Genomic DNA, 20,836 nt, shown 5'->3' on the forward strand with positions numbered 1-20,836 from the left:
AAAATCCTTCAATCCAATATAATGAAAAGGATATTAAACTAATTTAGTCACCTTGAAGCAGAGGCCTTTATTAAGGGTTGTTTTTCAGTTGTACTTTTTTTTTGAGTTCTCAGCTTTCTTGGGGCTGTCTCAACCTTTTTGAAGCAGTTTATCAGCTTTTCTGAGTTTTGTAGAATAGCATTGGTTATAATTAATATTGTTTTTTTAAACCAATTTCTACTAATAAATTCCTGGAAGGTGAATCACTTCCACCTAAATTTGAGGGGAAAAGCCCTGAAATTTCCCATTGTTTTCTTACCAGGTCCAGAGGTGCACCTGCACATCTGTGCTGTGTTGATGTCATGGATGATTTTTTAAAAAAAAACTAGACCTGGATTATCTTTAGGTACTGCTGTAAGGATAGTTTTTATACTGCAGAAAACATCAGTCTTTCATTCCTAGTTAAATATGGTGCAAGGACAGAAGTGCGGTTCAAGAAGGCAGCTCACCACCACCTTCTCAAGGGCAATTAGGGATGGGCAATAAATGCTGGCCTTGCCAACAACGCCCACATCCTATGAACAAATTTAAAAAAGTTACCACACTGAGGTTCCCTGAGATCATTAGTCAAAGGCTGACACAGATCCACACTAAAGGCATTGGTTACTAAAAGCAAGATTGCAACTGTTCCCCTGTGCATAATCGGCAGCAACTTTTATTATCCCACCATCATCGTGGCAGGTAAATGGCTGGAGCCACTACATAGGTTCTTTAATTTTATTCAATTTAAAAAAACTCTATAGCAGGTTAACTGAAAGTCTGATGTTGAGCACTGTAAAAATATTTGTTGATTGTATCTTTTCCTTCAAATTCCTTGCTTGTTTTCTTGAGTTTTAGCAATATTCAAAGTAAAAACTGAGTGTTTTTGGGGGTCAAATTTCCCCCACTAATTTTCTTCCTTTTAAACAGAAATAAAACCTGAAAAAAAACTCAGACTTTTAAAATCAGCAATAAAAATTGGTTTTAATGTGCCTTAGTTGGCACATATGCATTTCTTTTCAACACTCTCATTTAATAGAGCCTGCAAGTATATCTGCAGAAATGCTTACATTCCTCATCTCTACCAATTCACACTTATGGCACAATCTGGACCATGCCCTGGGACGATTTAGTTTTGGTACTAGCAGGCCTCAAACATCACTTATGAATGTTGCAGGAGAGCAGAATTTGATCCCTTCAATCTATAACAAGAGATTTTCTTTAATGGTGGTGACTTTAATTGTATTTTCTCTATTCCTTAAAAGTCTCCTCCCTAACCACCCACTATTCCCCAACCGAGAAGATACAGACAATTTGTATATCTGAAGCTAAACAGCTGACAGCGGCTATGGGCCTATCACAACATTACAGATCTTGCTTTCTGTAAAATTGGTGGTGGGGTGTGAAGGAGAGAAGTACATTAGTTTCTGTTTCCTCGTCTATTCTTTTATCTATGGGCAGTGAACTTCACCCTTACAACTGGCATAAAGTGCCATTTTGAACTTTATGATCAACAATGACAAATAGGAGGCTATTTCTAACATAGTCCATTAACCATCTCGGCTATAAGGCAGGAAATCCAATTTATCATATTACAAAGCCTATTTAATACCAAGCCAGCATCACCACTTCTACGCAGCATACCCCAGTACTCCTTCAATTAAAATTGACACTAGAATATGTTCCATAAGATATCCATATCAGGTATTACATTGAATTTAATTCCAAATCACTATACTTAAGGATTGCGAGTGAAAATTATTTTCCCCCTCACTCTGCTCCAGACCCATTCAATGTGCAGAAATTTCTTACGATTTAGAATGTCAACAATATCACTAAAACAAAGCAAAAATGATTATATTCAAGTTTTTCCAACTATCTTTACTTGGTTATTTTAGAAATGTGCATTTTAGTTTTGATTTAACTTATTGTCATGCTCTGAACAGGTGCTAAGTCTACCTGCAACTAACAGTTATCTTCATAGGCCAGGTACAGCAATACATGTGAATTTTCAGAGATATTTAGGCTAACAATATTCCTCAATCAACATGGGGGCAAATCTATATTGGGTCACCATCACATTTCTCCCTCTTTCCTCCTACATTTAAACCAGTGTTTAAAATGACTTGGTGCATTAATGCCACTTGAAAACAAATTCAAAAATCAAAATCTTAGAGGATTCAGCAAAGCAGGGAAATTGGCTTATCTCTATTAATGTATACTGATACAACCCTAGTTGTATTGCAAAATCTATTCTCTACAGAGAAGACTTATCAAATAACTATTTCTACAATTAAGTAGTGTTAAAATCTTTTCAATGCACAATTAGCTAAGAGTAGCAAACAGCTACTGAAACAGACTCAACAAGGCGCTTGTACGCTGTAGGGAGGGATAAGGGAACAAACACCTTCAGAAAAGATTAAGAAAGCATAGGTAATGGAAACTTTACACATCATCCCTTTAATTTGTCTGACATCTCAAAACATTCCATATATCTACTGTAATAAAACACGACAGCTAGCAGATTCAATTGGTCAATCTCATGGCAGACATGACTGCTCATATTTAAAAAGCAGTATAATTCTATAGTAAATAAATACTTTTGTATTGAAAGGATACGTCTAACATGGCAATCATTAGCCTGCAGGTCTCCATGCTGAATGCTGTAAAAAAAAGTTACAACAGCACATAAAATTCACAGTATAAATCACCTTTCAAAACGTTCATTCTGTAGTAAAAACTATTTGACCATCTGCACCAGAACTGTTGATCCCACTCACTTTTTAACCAATTTACTATTTTATTTAAATTTTTTCCTTCCCCATGCTCCCTGGGCATTGTAGCATTTCTTAGCCTAGGAGTGTCCAAACTTTAACCGTTAGAAAGAATTAGCATTTACATAGCGGCTTTCACAACCTCAGGACGTCCCAAAGCGCTTTACAGCCAATAAAGTACTTTTGAAGTACAGTCACTGTTAAAATGTAGGAAATGCGGCAGCTAATTTGCACACAGCAAGCTCCCAGAAACAGGAATCAGATGATGACCAGATATTCTGTTTTACTGATGTTGGTTGAGGGATAAATATTGGCCAGGACACCGGGGAGGTTTACAAGGTCCAAATTCAGCTGTTGGGTTTGCTGGGTTCGAAGAAAATTATGCACTAGGGGCACTCATAGCATAAGCATGGGGGAGGGAGGTGTTTTGAGACAGACATTGTCAGTAGTTAAAAATAAATAATAAATCCTCCACAGGAAGAAAGTTACAATATCTTACTGAGATTTACTATAAATCAGCATGACGTGATTAAGGACTAGTAACATATTTGAAACGTAAACTCTGTACCAAGGATGATGTCCACTTTTTAGTACATTACACATCAACATAATGGAACTGTGGGGTTATTAATATGCAACGGGGCTCTAAATATTAATTGTTTATAAGGCGGCCTCTTGGAGTCCTTCCACCTGAATGTAGAATGGACAGAACATGGTTAAACAATTGCATGCCTTGTACGATAGCTCATTCCACCCAATATAACTGCAATAATTTTAATGTTGTATAACCACAAATTTTTTAAAAACCATAACAATTTAAACTCAAAGAAGCTAACAAAGAAACATTAAGGGGATAAATCACCAAATGTTTGTTAATTTCCAATTTTTAAACAAGGTCAATGAGTGAGTGGTGTGGGATATCCAATTGTACATACAGTCTAGAAGCAGACAGACTTTTACTTAAATGTTACCTTAGCACGTCTCAAACATCTCAAATGTATTTCATAGTCACTTCACTTCAAAGTGGTAATTCAGTGCATATGAAGCAAATGCGGAAGATATTTTGCTTTCAGCAAGATCCCACAAACAGCAATGAAATAAATGATTGATTAATCTACTCTTTGGATGGCAGTGGTTGAGGGAGGAATGTTACTGTTTGGCAATGAGGCACTCCCTCATTATTGGAATAAAGGTCATCCCTGATTACATGCTCAAATTCTGGAATGAGGCATAAACTTTAAACCTTCTGAAGCAGGTGAGCATACTACCAAACGAGTAAGATGACAAAGTAGATTTAGATTATAGTACAGGTTTACTTGTCAAATGTGAAGTGAATAAGTAGGAGAGAATTTAAAAAGAAAATCACAATTAGCCCATTTGCAAAAAAAATGCAATGGTTACGTTTCAATGATTTTCATTTTATAGTGTTCATATTTTCCTTTGCATACTAGATAGCATAATAAGGGGCAGGCAGAGCCAATTGGAACAAGGGCAGACGTTACACAAAAGTGGCCCCTTGTGGTTACAGAGAGCACAGAAAGACTATTTCTACTGCAAGGCCAACAAGCAAGCCAGAGCTTTGCACAGCCTGCTGCAATCTCTTGACAGCTCCGGATGTAGTGAGTGATTCATAATCCTGCACAGGATGCCAGACAACATTGTGTCCAATAATCAGTTCCACAGGTAGAAGTTGCTGGCGATGCTTCCAATTTATATTTCCTAAAGACTTTTGGATTGGATGTGCATGTTACACTGAACACAGAAAACTGAAGTAATAATTTAGTCAGTGAATTTTACAAACATTTAAAACTCACGTTTATAGCTGCCACTGATGCCAGATTGAGTAAGACATCTCTGAAGTTCCTCAGCATCTATGTGACCATCCTACAAGAAAAGCTACATATCAGGTGAAAAATGACACTGGGACAAGGCCTAGGGCCTTCAGACTAGCAAAAAATATTAGTCAGGAGTTTGACAGATCAGTAGGGTCACAGACTGATTTTAATAGCCTGTAAGAAAAACTTCATTATTGCTCTAAAAAGAGAAACAGAAATTGAAAAAAAGAGAAAATTTAAAAATTAGGGTGGGGGGTAATTCATTGCTTTATCTGTGTCTATAGTATTAGAACTGGATTTCTTTTTAAGTATACAGATGCTGAATCTGTAGTTAAAGTATATTTGAAAAAAATAAAATATATCATGTTGTAACACAATCACACAAGAATGTTTGTTAGCAAACACCAAAGCCACTCTTGGTCAATTTTACAATGATAACCCACAGTAAGTTACTCCTTATATTCATAGTCCACCATCAGAATGGCCACAAATCTGAATCACAATAAACACCAATGGGGAGAAATTGGATTTGCGGTCAAAATGGGCAACAAATCAGCGGAGCAGTTACTTCGTGAGTCAGCCTGTGCCAGAGCAAGGCCCTTGCCGGATTCGGCACCAGGCCTCATCTGCATTTAACCAGTGAGCCAATCGGGCATCCAAAAGCTGCTTGTCCAACATCCAGTGTTGGATGAGCAGAAATTTCCTCCAGTTAAATATTGGGACGACTGAAGCCATTGTCTTCGGTCCCCACTACAAACTCCATTCCCTAGTCACCGACTCCATCCCTCTCCCTGGCCAGTGTCTGAGGCTGAACCAGACTGTTCGCAACCTAGGCGACCCATTTGACCGAGATGAGTTTCCGACCACATATCCACTTCATTATCAAGACCGCCTACTTCCATCTCAGTAACATTGCCTGTTTCTGCCCCTGTTTCAGCTCATCAGCTGCTGAAACCCTCATCCATGCCTTTGTTACCTCTAGACTCGACTGAGCCAGCCAGCCTCCCACCTTCCATAAACACAAGCTCATCCAAAACTATGCTTCCCGTATCCTAACTCATACCAAGTCCCGTTCAACCATCACCCCTGTGCTCGTTGACCTACGTTGGCTCCTGGTCCGGAAACGCCACAATTTTAAAATTCTCATCCTAGTCTTCAAATTCTTCCGTGGCCTCACCCCTTTCTATCTCTGCAACCTCCTCCAGCCGTACAACCCTCCGAGATCTCTGCTCTCTTGGACGTCCCCGATTTTCATTACTCCACCATTGGTGGCCGTGCCTTCAGCTGCCTAGGCCCTAAGCTTTGAAATTTCCTCTCTAAACCTCTCCATCTTTCTCTCCTCCTTTAAGACGCTCCTTAAAACATACCTCTTTGACCGCCTGCCCTAATATCTCCTTAGGTGGCTCCCGTGAAGCGCCTTGGGATGCTTTACTACGTTAAGGGTGCTATATAAATGCAAGTAGTTGTTGATGCCAGTACCAACGGCAGCAACTTGGGCCAGCAGCAGCCTTCAGATGGGTCTTGCGAGAGGGGTGGGAGACGATGCTAAGAGGGGGTGAATCTAGGCCGGGGCAGCCCACAATAGTTTTGTGGAGCCAGGAGGAACACTGCTGACTCCACAAAATACACAACGTTTTAGGGCCTTTTCTCAGCAACCTCCAGCGGTGCCTTTAGCTCTGATCAGTTGCTGTCCAGTTTTACATCCAGGAACTACATCTGGATCCTGATTTGCATAACCAAAGTCAGCCTGCCCCCACATCAGGGCGATTGAAAGTCACCTAATTCAATTTTGCATGAGGCGCACTTCTGGGGTCAATCAGGCACGGGAGTTGGCCTATTTCACGCCTGAAAAACAGGCGCATCAATGTCCAATTTCTCTCCCCACTCCTGTTCCTTTCAGCTTATGAATTAAGTAAAGGTTAATTGAACTGAAGTATGAAAACTTTTTTTTAAAACCTTGAAATATGAACTTAAAAGTTCATTTAACAAAGGAATAATTTTATTCCTCAGTATACAACACACAGTAATAAAAACACTCAAGTGAAATATATTGACACAATATTACAACAGCTTCATTTTTAAAATTCTCATTTAGCTTATTTTCTCTCCCCCCATTTCAAAAATGTTTACAATTGGTTTTAAAAAAAATCATCTGGGTGAAAAGTGCACCCCCTACATAGGCAGGAACATTCCAGAGTTTTATTCTTCACAATAAATACAAAAGTTATCTATTATTTTTCTGTTAGTGAACGTGCGATGGTACAGTGTTATGCAATTTAACAACACTTAATGGTAAAACTTTCAAAAGAGATAGAGGAGCACATGAACTTAGGGGTTGAGATACAAAAATCTTTAAAAGTTGGAGGACAAGTTTATAAACCTGTTTAAAAAAAAAAAATTATGGAATCCGAGGTTATATTCTATACCAATTTATAAAAAAGCAGAGGCAATGCTAAATTTCTGCTGCAGTTGGACTACCGTATCCAGTTTTGGGCATCCTACTTTAGAAAAGATGTCAAGGCCATGCAGAGGGTACAAAAGAGACACACAGATGACAGCAAGGAAGACAGACTTCAGTTATGGGGAGAGATGAGAAAAGTTGTGGTTTCTTTGATTAGGACAGAGAAAATTTTAGAGGAGAACTGATTGGCATTCAAAATTATGAAGGGTTTTGATAAGGTAAATAACGAAAAGCTATTTCCAATAGTCCATGAGTCAGTAACCAGAGGGCATGAATGTAAGATCTTCATGTAAAGAATGAAGGGAGAGGATTGGAGAAGTTTTTTTTTTGCAGAGGTTTGTTAAGGCATGACATGTCTCACTAGAAACAGTATTGAAATCTATTATGGATTCTGCTTCCAAGAATCCATCAAAGATTGAATAGATTTCAAAAGGGTAGTGGATACATATTTGAGAGTGAATAATTTAAAAGGTTGTCAGGAAAGGACAAGGGAGTGGGACTGTGGATGGCTCTTTGAGAGAGCCAGCACAGGTGCCGAATGGTCTTCTGTGCTGTAAAGTGCAGAAGGAACACAACTACACACATCCTAAGACACAATGGTGTGATACCAATAGCCACAAAAATACTGTATAATAGTAACTAAATCCATAGATAACGTGAAAGGTCACTGTGGAAGTGTCAGTATTACCAATTAAATATAACACTGGGCTGCACGCAATTTCTGGTACCAGGTTTATACAAATAGATGCAGAATTATAGATTAAGCTTTCAATGATTTGCACTATTTATAAAAACTCCAGAAAAATGAGTTCTAGGAACAGAAGTAGGCCATTCAGCCCCTTCAGCCTGTTCTGCCATTCAATTAGATCACGGCTGATCTGTACCTCAACTGCATTTACCTGCCTTTTCACCATATCTCTTAATACCCTTGCCTAACAAAAATCTATCAGTCTTATAAATTTTAATTCACCCAGCATCCATACCCTTTTGGGGAGAAAGTTCCAGATTCTCACTGCCCTTTGTGTGAAAAATTGCTTCCAGATTTCACTCCTAACTGGCCTAGCTCTAATTTTAAGAATATGCTCTCTTGTTCTGGATTCCCCCGCCAGAGGAAAGAGTTTCTCTGTATCTATCCTATGGAATTCCTTTATCATTTTAAAGACCTCGATTAGACCCCTCAACCTTCTAAACTCAAGGGAATACAAAATAAGTTTATGCAACTTTTCATCATAATTTAACACTTTATCCCCCAAACCATTTTGATGAAACTGCACTGTAACCCCTAAAAGACCAATATATCTATCCTGAGATGCGCTGCCCAAAACTGAATGCAGTCCTCCAGATGAGGCCTGACCGAGGCTCTGTACAACTGAAGCATCATTTCCTCACGTTTGTATTCCAACCCCCTGGAGATAAAGGCCAACATTCCATTAGATTTTTTTGTTCATTTTTTCTACCTGTGCACTAGCTTTTAGTGATGTGTACATGGACACCCTAATCCATTTGCTCCTCCACAGCTCCTAGCTTCTCACCATTAAGAAAATATTCTGATTTGGCTTTCTCAGATCTAAAATGGATTGCCTCACATTGAACTTCAATCCCTGAACCTAGAGCGCTTTAGAAAATTCTGACTAAAGCATCTTCAATTTCTTCCCCTATTTCTTTTAATACCTTGGGGTGGAAACCACCAGGCCCTGGAAATTTGTATATCTTAAATTCCATTATTTTCTCCATTAGTATTTTTTTAAAACAACTTGTATTAAATCCACTAAGTTCCTCCGCTTGATTTATTTTTAGCTTCCCTTATACCGCTAGTATTTTGTCCTCTTTTTCCACTGTCAAAACAGATTACCGGATGCAGTGTACTCATTTAACAAGTCCACCATTTCCTTATTGTCCATTATAGTCTCACCTCCATCAGTCTTTAGTAGGCCCACATTCCCCTTTACCACAGTCTCTCTCAATATTTATAAGAGCTTTTGTTAGCTTAAGTATCGTTTGTGCATTTTTTTTTCAATATTCTCTTTTTGCACCAATGACTTTCTTGATATCCCTTTGTTGCTTTTTATAGCTCTCCCAGTCTGCTGGATTGCCATTTTTCTTTGAATTTGTGTAAGCATTTTCTTTCAGCTTGATATACTGTCTCTATCCTTGTTTGTTGACCATGGTTGCTAACTACACAAGTGGAGCCTTTACTTTTCAGGGGTATGTACTGGTTTTGTATTGTGCCAAATATTTCTTTGAATACTTCCCATTGTTTGTTTGTAGGTTTACTCATTAACAGTTGAGCTCAGTTTTACTGTGATCAATTTATTTTGCATCCCTTTGAAGTTTGCCTTACTTAAATTTAAAACCTTGGTTTGTGACCCCTTCCTTCTTCCTCTCAAACCTAATATCAAATTCAATCATTATGGTCACTATTCCCAAGATGTTTCCTTACTGTCAGATTGTTAACCAATTCTGGTTCGTTATTCATCACTAAATCCAGTACGGCCTGTTTCCTTGTCGGTTCTAAAACACGTTGTATTCGGGACATTCTAAAACATTCTAGAAATTCACTGCCTTTACTACTGCTTCTCCCAGTTCGTGTGAAAATTGAAATCTCCCACTGTAACCATATTATTAGGGTAATTCATCAACCAATTCACAAGAGGGATTGGGATCAGACTGCAATTACTGTATATACAAAGTATTTTTGACGCTGTGGACATCGACATTTGAAAAAAAAACACCAATGGTTCATGTATCTGGGTGCCTTCACAAGCTTACAAATCCTAATTTAATGAATGCGAGAAGACTTACTTGACCAGCCACTGCAGCAAAGTATCCGTACAGTGGGTCCTGCTGTTGGCTTGCAAGCGCTGCGTAACCTCCAGCTCCAGGAGCCCCTGGATATCCTGCACCGCCAGCCCCTGGATATCCTGCACCACCGGGAGCTCCCGGTGCACCTCCGTACTGAGTAAATTGCTAAAGGGAATGGAAAGAACAAAACTATATCAGCCAACTTTATGTCAAAAGAATTCAACTGCAAAATAAAAACAATGAATAAAATAGCTTAAAATTTTAATGTGAGTGTTTTAAGTGTCAGTGTGTCACTGTAATAGTATAATTATTTACAGCAACATCCAGAGAATTCGTTCCAATTTTAGGAACAATGGTATACAGAACCAATCCTGCTGCTCTCACCACCTTGTTGTCTTAAGACCTCTAGTCAGTCTTTACAAAGGCCAGAACATTACCACTTACACATTCCTTAAATCAGGCCACTGTGTCAGAGAACAATCCACATCACGTGAAAAAGATATTAAAATACAAAAAATGAGGGGCAAACAAAAATAGGATTTCCTTAGTTGTGAGGAGAGGAATCGAAATTTCACTGACCAGGAAACAAATCAAAAGAGGATTTAAAAAGCCATAGTAACGAGGATAATTAAATTTGGCACCAGATATATGCAACATTTTTTGCTGGCTAGGCACACAATGTCTAGTGTGACAAACATCTGAATGCTTTTTGTCAACTCAGATTCTCCTTCATGAAATTGGGATTTAAAATTGCATTGTAGATTGATTTTGTAAAAGAGGAAAGATTAGCAAAAAGGGCACTTTTTTAAAAAAAAATAATTTTTGGCCTTTTCTCTCAGTCTCCCCATCCCTGGCAAAAGGAGTAAAATTACACCTGATCCTTAGCCTCTAAGAATCACCCTCTGTACATAGCAACTAGGAAGTGTGAGACAATGGTGTGCGCACACACACATAGGAAGTGTGAGACAATGGTGTGCGCACACACACATAGGAAGTGTGAGACAATGGTGTGCGCACACACACATAGGAAGTGTGAGACAATGGTGTGCGCACACACACATAGGAAGTGTGAGACAATGGTGTGCGCACACACACATAGGAAGTGTGAGACAATGGTGTGCGCACACACACATAGGAAGTGTGAGACAATGGTGTGCGCACACACACATAGGAAGTGTGAGACAATGGTGTGCGCACACACACATAGGAAGTGTGAGACAATGGTGTGCGCACACACACAGGAAGTGTGAGACAATGGTGTGCGCACACACACATAGGAAGTGTGAGACAATGGTGTGCGCACACACACATAGGAAGTGTGAGACAATGGTGTGCGCACACACACATAGGAAGTGTGAGACAATGGTGTGCGCACACACACATAGGAAGTGTGAGACAATGGTGTGCGCACACACACATAGGAAGTGTGAGACAATGGTGTGCGCACACACACATAGGAAGTGTGAGACAATGGTGTGCGCACACACATAGGAAGTGTGAGACAATGGTGTGCACACATACCACTTCTTACTGTAATGACTATTTACTCACATTTGCAGCTAAAATTCATGCCTAGCATTAAGCAACATGTGGTATCTACTGGTTAACGGGATACCTTCTCTGATCAGTGGGCATTGCACAGAATTTTTGTTTTGATAAACCCTATCCTCAAAGTTTTAATTACATTTGTTTATTTTCATTTTAAAATCAGCTTGGTTGGGCCAGAAACGCCTTAAATTTTACTGCAGTTGTCCCTTTAAGAGAATACATATGTGAATCCCTGTGAGGTTATATTTGCCTAGTTCCAGAATTCTACTGGCCTACTTTTACAAATAGGACCCTTTTCCCAGTGGAGCCACAGATGAGTGAGGTGAGCGATCGTTAAAAGTCTTAACCTGCTAAAAACCCACTGGCAGTAATGGATTGTCTACTGGTACAAACTGAAAGAAACCAGCAGTGTGGCCTGAAACACCTTCTAGCAAACACAACTGTTCTGTTGTTGGTGGTGCCCAGTATGAGAGTTTGGGGCTAAAAGGTTTAGTCAGGTGGGAAAATGTAATGGTAGCTTTTTCTTGGGATTTTCTTTGGGTGTGATAACTAATCAGAAAGAAGAAAAAGATCCCCACAGACGTACAAAAAAATTTAAATCTAGTTAATTTCACTTCTCCACACAAGCTATGGAAGCTGCTGTTAATTTTAAAATTACTACCTTGAACGTTCTGGCCTAATCCATGATCGCCAGTATGAATTTTAGTACAGCTGTTCCACTGGTGATCTGGTCACTGTTATGCAATTCTGGAACTCTACTCAACACTTCGACAAATCATCTGCAACGGTCTTAGATGTCTCTGAAGTTATCATATAGTTTCCCACCAAAGCTGCGTTCATGGCTATTTATTTTCCTCTTAATTCAGTAACTGTAGCTGTTGGCTCATCTTCATTCTTTTACCATTAACTCAAGGGTTCCCCAATAGTTGTGACCTCAAACTCATCATCTAACTATCTGTTCTTTTATTATTGATTACATATTACATTAATCCACTGCCTTCAAATCACAAACCTTCAGTGCTCTCAACCTCCATTCCTGTGACAGTGCACTAGTTGATCTCCACATCTTAATTTCCTGTGTGCCCCTCTAATGGTGCAATGATCTTCAAAGGCAGTTTCACCATATAGCTCAAGTCTAATTGCTTCCCTTTGATGGCTCCACCTTTAATCCTCTATCAAAATTTTTGGCTTATTTTCTGACCTCATGTTGAATTCCTCCTTTTCTCCTCCATTGCTCGGCCCACCTCCAAGAAGGATGGTTTCCTCTAGTGCCAAATGCTTATTTTCCCCTTGGAAAATTTTAACTCTCTATAAAGCCCATCCATCCATACTGTTCTCATATCTGTGGAGATGCCAGCGATGGACTGGGGTGGACAAATGTAAGGAGTCTTACAACACCAGGTTATAGTCCAACAGCTTTATTTGAAATCACAAGCTTTCGGAGGAGGAAGGAGGAAGCCTCCGAAAGCTTGTGATTTCAAATAAAGCTGTTGGACTATAACCTGGTGTTGTAAGACTCCTTACAGTTCTCATATCTAGGGAGGCTACTCAAGCAACTCTGGCCCCTTGGTAGGGTACAAGAAAAAGCTTGCCATTGCTAAGCATTTTGTGTCTCACTCTAGCTTCCAACCTCAATCTCTAATGCAAGGTTTCATGTTTTTCTCATTTTATCAATATTCCCCTGAACTTCCATCTTGTTCCTTCAGATCTCTGCCATCCTACATGACTTTCTCCTCCCTAAATCACCACTGTATTGAGGTCATGACTCATTACAGAGTCTCCTACTCTAATTTATTTTTTCACAGAACTTGAAAACGATGGCAGTCCTTCCATTTCTGAGGTTTCTTTTCTCCTACAATTTTCAGGCTCTTAAAACCTAAATTTAGCATTGCCTAAGCATTACTTCCTGATTTACCATCTTCTTTCATTCTTTTCCATCTTAGTGCTGCCCTGTACCTTGGATCTTATCCCTTCACTATGGCTTCTCAACTTTACCACCTCTGTGTTGATTTATGTTGGACAGGATTCCACAGACACTAGTAGTCCTCCAGTACATTGCCCAAGTGGCTACTCTTCATGTCTAAGTCCAGATGATGACAGTAGTATTAGGTTATTTGATTGGTGGTGGCTATTGTAGCCATACCTGATCTCATCATTACCTGATGTAGAGCGCTGAAATGCTGAAGCCAACTGTAGATTCTGGCTTACCACACCAAACCACAGGGCATTTGCCTTCCTGAGCCACCAGACTGCTACCACCAAACTGGTTTATGCTGGCGTGATAAGGCACTATAATTCTACCAGTGCAGAGTAAACAAGAGTATCTACAAGCAGTAGTCTCACTTTTGCTTTGAGGCAGCAGTAGCATAACTGCTTCTGGTGTGAAAGCAAACTTTTAACCAGCTTTAAAAATTAATTGTGTAGCAAGCTACTTTTCAGTGCCTACCAACTGAAAAAGAGCTGACTACCACCATTTTAACTGACTGAGGAGCTGCTAGGACAATCAGAACTCTGTTTATGAGTGAAGCCAGTGTTTGCATCACTATAATCAGTTCTGCATCTATAGGCATAGTACAGCTTAAATAAAAAGGGGATATCCTACAGAGCTGTCTAGATGAGCTCATAACTGACTAAAAGCACGTCTTTCTCATAAGTAAGATGATCCATAAGTTTCACATCTAAAATGGTGTTCTATTTTAGTCGTCTTTTATATTTTTTCGGTCAGTAAGCAAGTACGGCCAGTTTATGCACTAAAGTACATATGTAAAATTTAAATAGGGTTTAAAAAGCAGTTGTTTTTTTAAAAAAAGGATCATATTGACAAATCCACTGTGTATAACTTAATTCACTACAAAAGGATATTTTTCACCAGAATTACTCCAACACTGCCATTTTACTTCAATCTCAGAGCAGGTCTGATTCACATCTCTAAAAATGACAATATTTAAGACCATAAGAGATAGGAGCAGGAGTCGGCCATTCGGCCCCTCAAGCCTGCTCCGCCATTTAATGAGATCATGGCTGATCTGATTTTTATCTCAACTCCACTTTCCTGCCCTCTCCCCATATCCTTTGACTCATTGCTGATCAAACTCAGCCTTGAATGTATTCAATGACTCAGCCGCCACAGCTTTTCAATTACATTATTCAGGTTTAATTTTTTTTTAAAAAGCAGAACGCAGTTATTAATAAACCTAGATTTCTAGCACTTTCAATTAAATTGTTGTACATTTCCTGGTAATCTGTGATTACAAGTAGTCTCATTTCATTTCCTATAGAAAGCTGTTCTCCCATGTTAAAATGAAGTAAAATTCTGCCCAATTTAAAAATCATGATTTTAAAATGCTGCCGTCACTCACTTTCACTTTGTGCATTTGTCTTCCTAGCCCTTTTTTTTTTTGCACAGATCCAAATATGGTACATTTTATATAACCTACACATCCACTTGAAATCAATGGATTTGTGCTTTTGAAATTTCTCGAACATATTTAAAATGGAGGTCGCCAACCACACTTTATTTTCATAAAATCAAAATTTAAGATTATGTGTATATATATATATATATATATATATATACACACATACATATACACACACATATATACACACACACATATATATATATATATATAATATATATATATATATATATATCACAATATAAAAGATTGATTTTTTTCTCATGTGTTAACTAATCCCTCACTGTACAGTAATATGTAAATCTATAGACTAACCTACTACACACAAAATAAATACAGAAATATTTAGCTACTAGACCTTACTATGGTGAGCTTTGCAGACCAAAGATATACACATATACATATTCAGAATAAAAACTGAGTCTGTTCTCAACATAAACAAAAACCTCAGCTGTTTGATAACATAGCATTAAGGGTCCTTGACATGCAGCAGCATGGAGGACTGGGTCATGGGCCCAGGTGGGAAGTGTTCTGTCATTTCCCAAGGGGAGACGTACTCAATCATGTGCGCCCTCCGAGTAGCCAACTACAGAAGTGGCGTTAGGGTTAGGACAATGCATTCTGCAAGAAAGCTTAAGAATTTCTTTTCAGCTGATACACCCTGAAATCTATATTTAGAGCCAAAAAACATTGAAAGAGAAGCGTGCTCATCCATTTAATCCTTTAGTTTACAAGATTAACACTGGGTCTGAATAGTATTGTCGAGATCAGCAATTATTGAGATATCTGTGAATCTCCTAAACTTCCTGGATCAATGTTTGCACGTAGATGCAATCTGTTTCCATTTTGCATACTGTAGGATTTTTTTCTCCAATGTTAGTATCGAAAACAAGTTTTTCTAGTCCTCTAGCAGTAGATGTTCCTGATCAAAGACCTTCCCTAAACATTTGGAAAAAAAACAAAAACAACTAGCAAATCTGTGCAGACTTTAAGTTTGCATCCCCTGTGTACTGCAGATTTTTACTTTAATCATTTTCTTTTAATTTTGTGCACAGTAAGGTGCTGGGGAGTGGAACACTTTCCATTTCAGGTACCCAGTACCAGCAGCACCAAGCATTCACAGAGTGATACAGCACAGCTAGATGCAGAGTAAAGCTTCTCCTGCAATGGGCCTCAGCCCCAATCTCAAAAATTAGCCCCTACAGCACCAGTTTGACATTCCTTATATTTTCCACACCAGCCTCTTGGAGCGAGAATGTAAATCAGTGCCAAATTAGGGGCAATCTTGTGCTGTAGGCCCATGCCCAGTAGGAAATAGATTAAAACTGCTTAAACTCCTTTCACATGGAATGAAAGTATCCTATCAGTCTAGACTGGATTTCAAACCAGGTCCCTGAGCTAAAAGGCCAGTGTCTAACCCACTGCACCACCCAACACCCCTCCACCAGTGAGCTTGTTTTCTAAAATAAGATTCAAACCTTCCTTAATAGCTCAGTTGGTAAATATACTGCTTAGTGTGGTTCCAAGTCATGCAGAACAAGAAGGTCCCTGGTTTAACCTGTGCTGCAGGTCAATCTCAGGTTGGCGACAGTGGAGACACGAGAATTGTTTTAGTCATCCCCAGGATAAGGAGGGGCAGTATCCAGGGCTCTTGCTCTAGATTACTATTAGGCGACCCATACTGGAAATGTCCTTGTCTTGATGCCCACACAGGCACAAAACTAGACTCAGCTGAGCCAGCACCATTGTTAAATAGCCAAAACTCTCTGCCCAGGCTCATACATGGAGAATGGTAATTTACATGAGGTAGTAAAGCACTGCAGCTTGTCCCACCATGTGTTATCTCCTTAAGGGCAAGCACAGAAAATTGGAGCATGACTACTTGGCACACTAATTCCAAACGTTATCACAATCAAACTAACCTCAGCCTGTTCTTTCACGATCCCATGGCACAATTTCAAAGAGCTGGGGAGTTCTCCCTGTTGTCCTGGCCAACATTTATCCCTCAAACACCACTAAACACAGATCATCTGGTCATTATCTCATTACTGTTTGCGGGACCTTGCTGTGCGCAAATTGGCGGCCGCGTTTCCTACATTACAACAGTGACTGCACTTTATAAGTACTTCATTGGCTGTGAAGTGCTTTGGGACGTCCCGAGGTCGTGAAAGGCGCTATGGGAATGCAAGTTCGTTCTTTGATTGGAATTATCATTTTTAATAACGTCAATTTTAAAATTTGTGTTTGTACACGCTCTGAACTGCACCACAACCCAATTCAGCTTGTAAAAGTGCATTTTTCAGACTACTGGCACAGGTTATGGTTTATGGTCCAGGCTATCCACCTCAATGTTGCCAATTTTTCAGCAGATCTAGGCTCGGTGGTGATGCAAAGCAACAAAGCAACTTGGGGACTTGTTGCACTTTGTCCCTGCCATCTTACATTCCTCTGTGCCTACCCATATGTGGGCAAGAAAACTGTAAAGACATGTAAATGAGGGGAACATGGCTTCTGCTATGCTTCCTGTCATTTACACCCTTTGGATGAGGGACACTAGGGCCGCAGGGTCCAGAGGTTGGCGGACGGTCCACTGCGAAACGACAAGGGGCCCATGCAAGTGACCTTCCATTCATTCTCCTCAGTCTGCTGCAGCAAATCTCTACACCCAGACTGGCGTCTCTCTAGAAGCTGGGGTCTTGGTCTCACACGTGAATGTCTAGAGATGTGCCCCAACTGCTGTGGGAGAGGGGCAGTAAGCCTAGGTTTATACTTCTAGAATGTTAACTCTTGATCCACTATGGGTGTTGTATAAAAGAGGTATCTAACAAAATTAAATGACAAACTTGCTCTATGGAGTGTGACATTTCATTGGACACATTGGGAGTAATTTTAACCTAACCCGCCCGTCGGAAAACTAACAGGGTCGGGTGCAACGCTGGTTTTATATCCCGCCCAATTTTACTTTCTATCGAAGTCAAAGGAGAATAATATTGGGCGAGGTGTAAAAAAGTCCACCCGATCCTGTGGGTTGCCCGCCCAGTGAGTTAGGTTAAAATTGCCCCCATTGAGCTCTGCTAACCTTTGATCTGTGGAGTTCTTGAAGTGAAGCCAGATTTGGCACCATATTGAAGGAATCCTATTGCAGACAATGGATTTGCCTTCCCCCGATGTTAAACTTTAAATAACCTCAAAGATGATCTAATTTGTATATTTCAAAAATATTACAAGATAGTGACAAATTGAAATACAATACTATTCCATTATCTATAAACTAAAAGATACTTTGCAATTTATGTAGATTTATGTTAGAACACATGTGGAGGATGCAACTTCAAGAAAAAATTAAGCATGCGGGTATACGAGGGTGTAGCTGTTTATTGGATTCACTAACTACCATCTTCTGTTTGAAGGCCGTGGTTTTATAACATTTATGTCTCTGTATTTGTAAGCAGGCTTTCATTATTATATACCAAAGTACATGAAGTAGCTGACTGCAGCATTTTCTAAATGCAAAATATAGAAGGCTCACAGTATTTTCAAACAGTTAAGAATTAAGAGATTTGAAACAGATGCAGACTTTCCCAAAATCAGATTACACAGTTTCAACCTTAAAGAATGTCCAAAAATACATACATTTTTAAAAAAAGGTTCTGCATTTGTCATGGTGAGAGGCGTCAACACTGGGAAATAGAGCAATTTCTATTTTCTGGGCATAGGATTGCCAACTCTCCAGGATTGTTAAGGAATTAAAGTTTAATCTCCTGGACACTGATGCGAGTCACCCAGGAGATAAATCAGAGGGGTGTTAAGTGTTTCCCCCCACCCCCCCCATTTTCTTCAACATTTTTGTTCTTCAGCTATAAAAATATTGGAGATGGGGGGAAAAGGGCTATTTGACTGGGCGGGGCGCAGTTCGGGCAGGAGATCATGTGATGAAACCTCCAGGCATACGTCCAACTAGAGTTGGCTCTATGTGGGCACCCAGCGTCACAATCAAGTGTTTCCAGATCAGGTGTAGCTGTCTCTTTTCTGCCCCAATTTCCGAAGAGCACCGCATACTGAACTGTGACCATTTCCTTTTCCCACACCAGTCATTCCATGGCTTTGCCTAGTGAAATTGCAATTTAGTACCAAATGTTTGACAATTTTGTGCTGAAGGCCCAATGGAAAATGAGTCAACAATTATTTCTGACAGAACCCTTTAAAAGAGACTTTCATCCGGACAGTCTGCACTACATTGAAACCCAGCTTTCAGAGATGAAAGAAGTGTTTAATCCATGTTACCGCCTAAACTATTTAATCATTTAGCTCCTCTTTCACCATGAAGAGCACACACTTGCCCTCATCCAGTAAGGCATCATTGAAAACCAAATAAAAATGCCACTATGCCAGTTAAACTGGAGGTTACACGTGACTGTGGCCTTTAAGATTATTATCCTCCAATTGCACAATTATAAAGTTATAAACATGATTTTTTTTTTCTAGATAGAATTCAGATTCAGAGAATTAAGGCATTTTAATCCATACCTCTTCAGAGGTCACTGTTCACACAGCTGTCATCCACACATCCTGATTGTACAATTCCTTCAGATTTTCTAATGCTGTACACTCCATACATTACTGCATTTATAGCAATTAATCTAGCTCCAACAAGGCAGAAAACCTGACAATTGTCAGACAGATGGAAATCATTAATGACCCAGCAAGTTTATCCAGTAGATAGATCAGGAAGGTCCCACGTTTGATTCCCTGTATGTACCAACTTAGCAAATCTCAGCTAAGATGGCAGGGGTCCACAACATTCCTAGATTAAGCAGAAAAATCAGCCAGGATTTTCACTCCTGATCATTATTCAGAGTCCCCTGGCAAAAGTGCACATTTGGACATCAGTAAGCACAGGGCTCAGCTGTGACTTCCCCATCCTTCAGTAGCCTACCAAGGCTCACACATGAATAACAACTACTTAGATGAGGACATCTAGATGACACCTGATGCCTATGGAACCTTAATTCAGTAAAAGGAAGCAACACCTTCAAAAGAGTATAGAAGATTGATGAGAAAGAAAATGTACAGAGACCAATAAAATTCAGCTGACTCATTTACAATACAGCTTTAGAAGAGAGCTTCTCCAGTGAGTTTACAGGCTACATACCTCACTAATTACTAAAGTCAGCAAGGTAACAATTGGTCCAAGTGTCACTAGACAACAGATTAATTTATTCATTCTTATGACTGTTTCATTCCTGTAATTGTATTAGAGGGGCATTTTATACTTTATATTTTATACTCAGCAGTGCTGGGAAACATTTATTGCTAGTCAAAGGGAGATAGGGTGTCACAATCAAGCTCATCATATTTAATCCTTGTCGGCAGATTATTGGAGCTGTTTGGATGCTGTAAACAGCACTATTCTACAATGAATTGTGGAGTTTATGCCCTCTTCATGCACACGTCAGAAAACAAACCTTTTTTAAAAAAAAACTGCCGATGTCTGACAACAGATATAAAAAGATCTGTAAGAGACATTGTATTCAGCATCGTCTATTACCAACATACTAGCATCTATCCAAATTTGGATCAGCATCTAACCAATCGTTGAGGTCAGTTTAACTTGATGCCACTTCTAATTCAGCATTCTTGATTGTGCTAAATTGCAGTGTACAGCTGAAGTCAGACTTCTCTCAGAACTAGTCTGACTGCAATATAATGGTGCAGCCAGCACATGTTGCAAAATTCACTACAAACATTCATCAGATTTAGGGGTTACAAGCATGAACCTGCCCATCTCTAGTTACTACAAAAAAGGTTTTTTTTCCCCCTTCCTTTTGAACTTCTCTTTTCTCACAACTTAAAGCTATGAACAGCTAAATGGAACAACAAGATAATCCAAAGTGAAACAAGGAAAATAAACACTACAAATCATGGAGGCCGACGTTTCAGGAGACATCGGAATCATGTTACAATCGTGGGTCACGGGAC

At 39.4% G+C, this 20,836-nt stretch overlaps 1 protein-coding gene across 1 annotated transcript in view; it reads right to left on the reverse strand.

Moving 5' to 3' along the window:
- The window catches only part of LOC137342628 (sorcin-like), a 35,097-nt gene that overhangs the window by 12,230 nt on the left and 2,031 nt on the right, over nt 1-20,836 (reverse strand). Inside the window, exons 2-4 of the mRNA XM_068006660.1 lie at nt 9,891-10,055; nt 4,607-4,676; nt 2,638-2,681 (exon numbers count right to left, since the gene is read on the reverse strand). Coding sequence (XP_067862761.1) covers nt 2,638-2,681; nt 4,607-4,676; nt 9,891-10,055 — 279 coding nt within the window. The remainder of the gene's footprint in view (nt 1-2,637; nt 2,682-4,606; nt 4,677-9,890; nt 10,056-20,836) is intronic.

The sequence above is a fragment of the Heptranchias perlo genome, chromosome 2 (assembly GCF_035084215.1).
Source record: "Heptranchias perlo isolate sHepPer1 chromosome 2, sHepPer1.hap1, whole genome shotgun sequence".
Taxonomy (NCBI): domain Eukaryota; kingdom Metazoa; phylum Chordata; class Chondrichthyes; order Hexanchiformes; family Hexanchidae; genus Heptranchias; species Heptranchias perlo.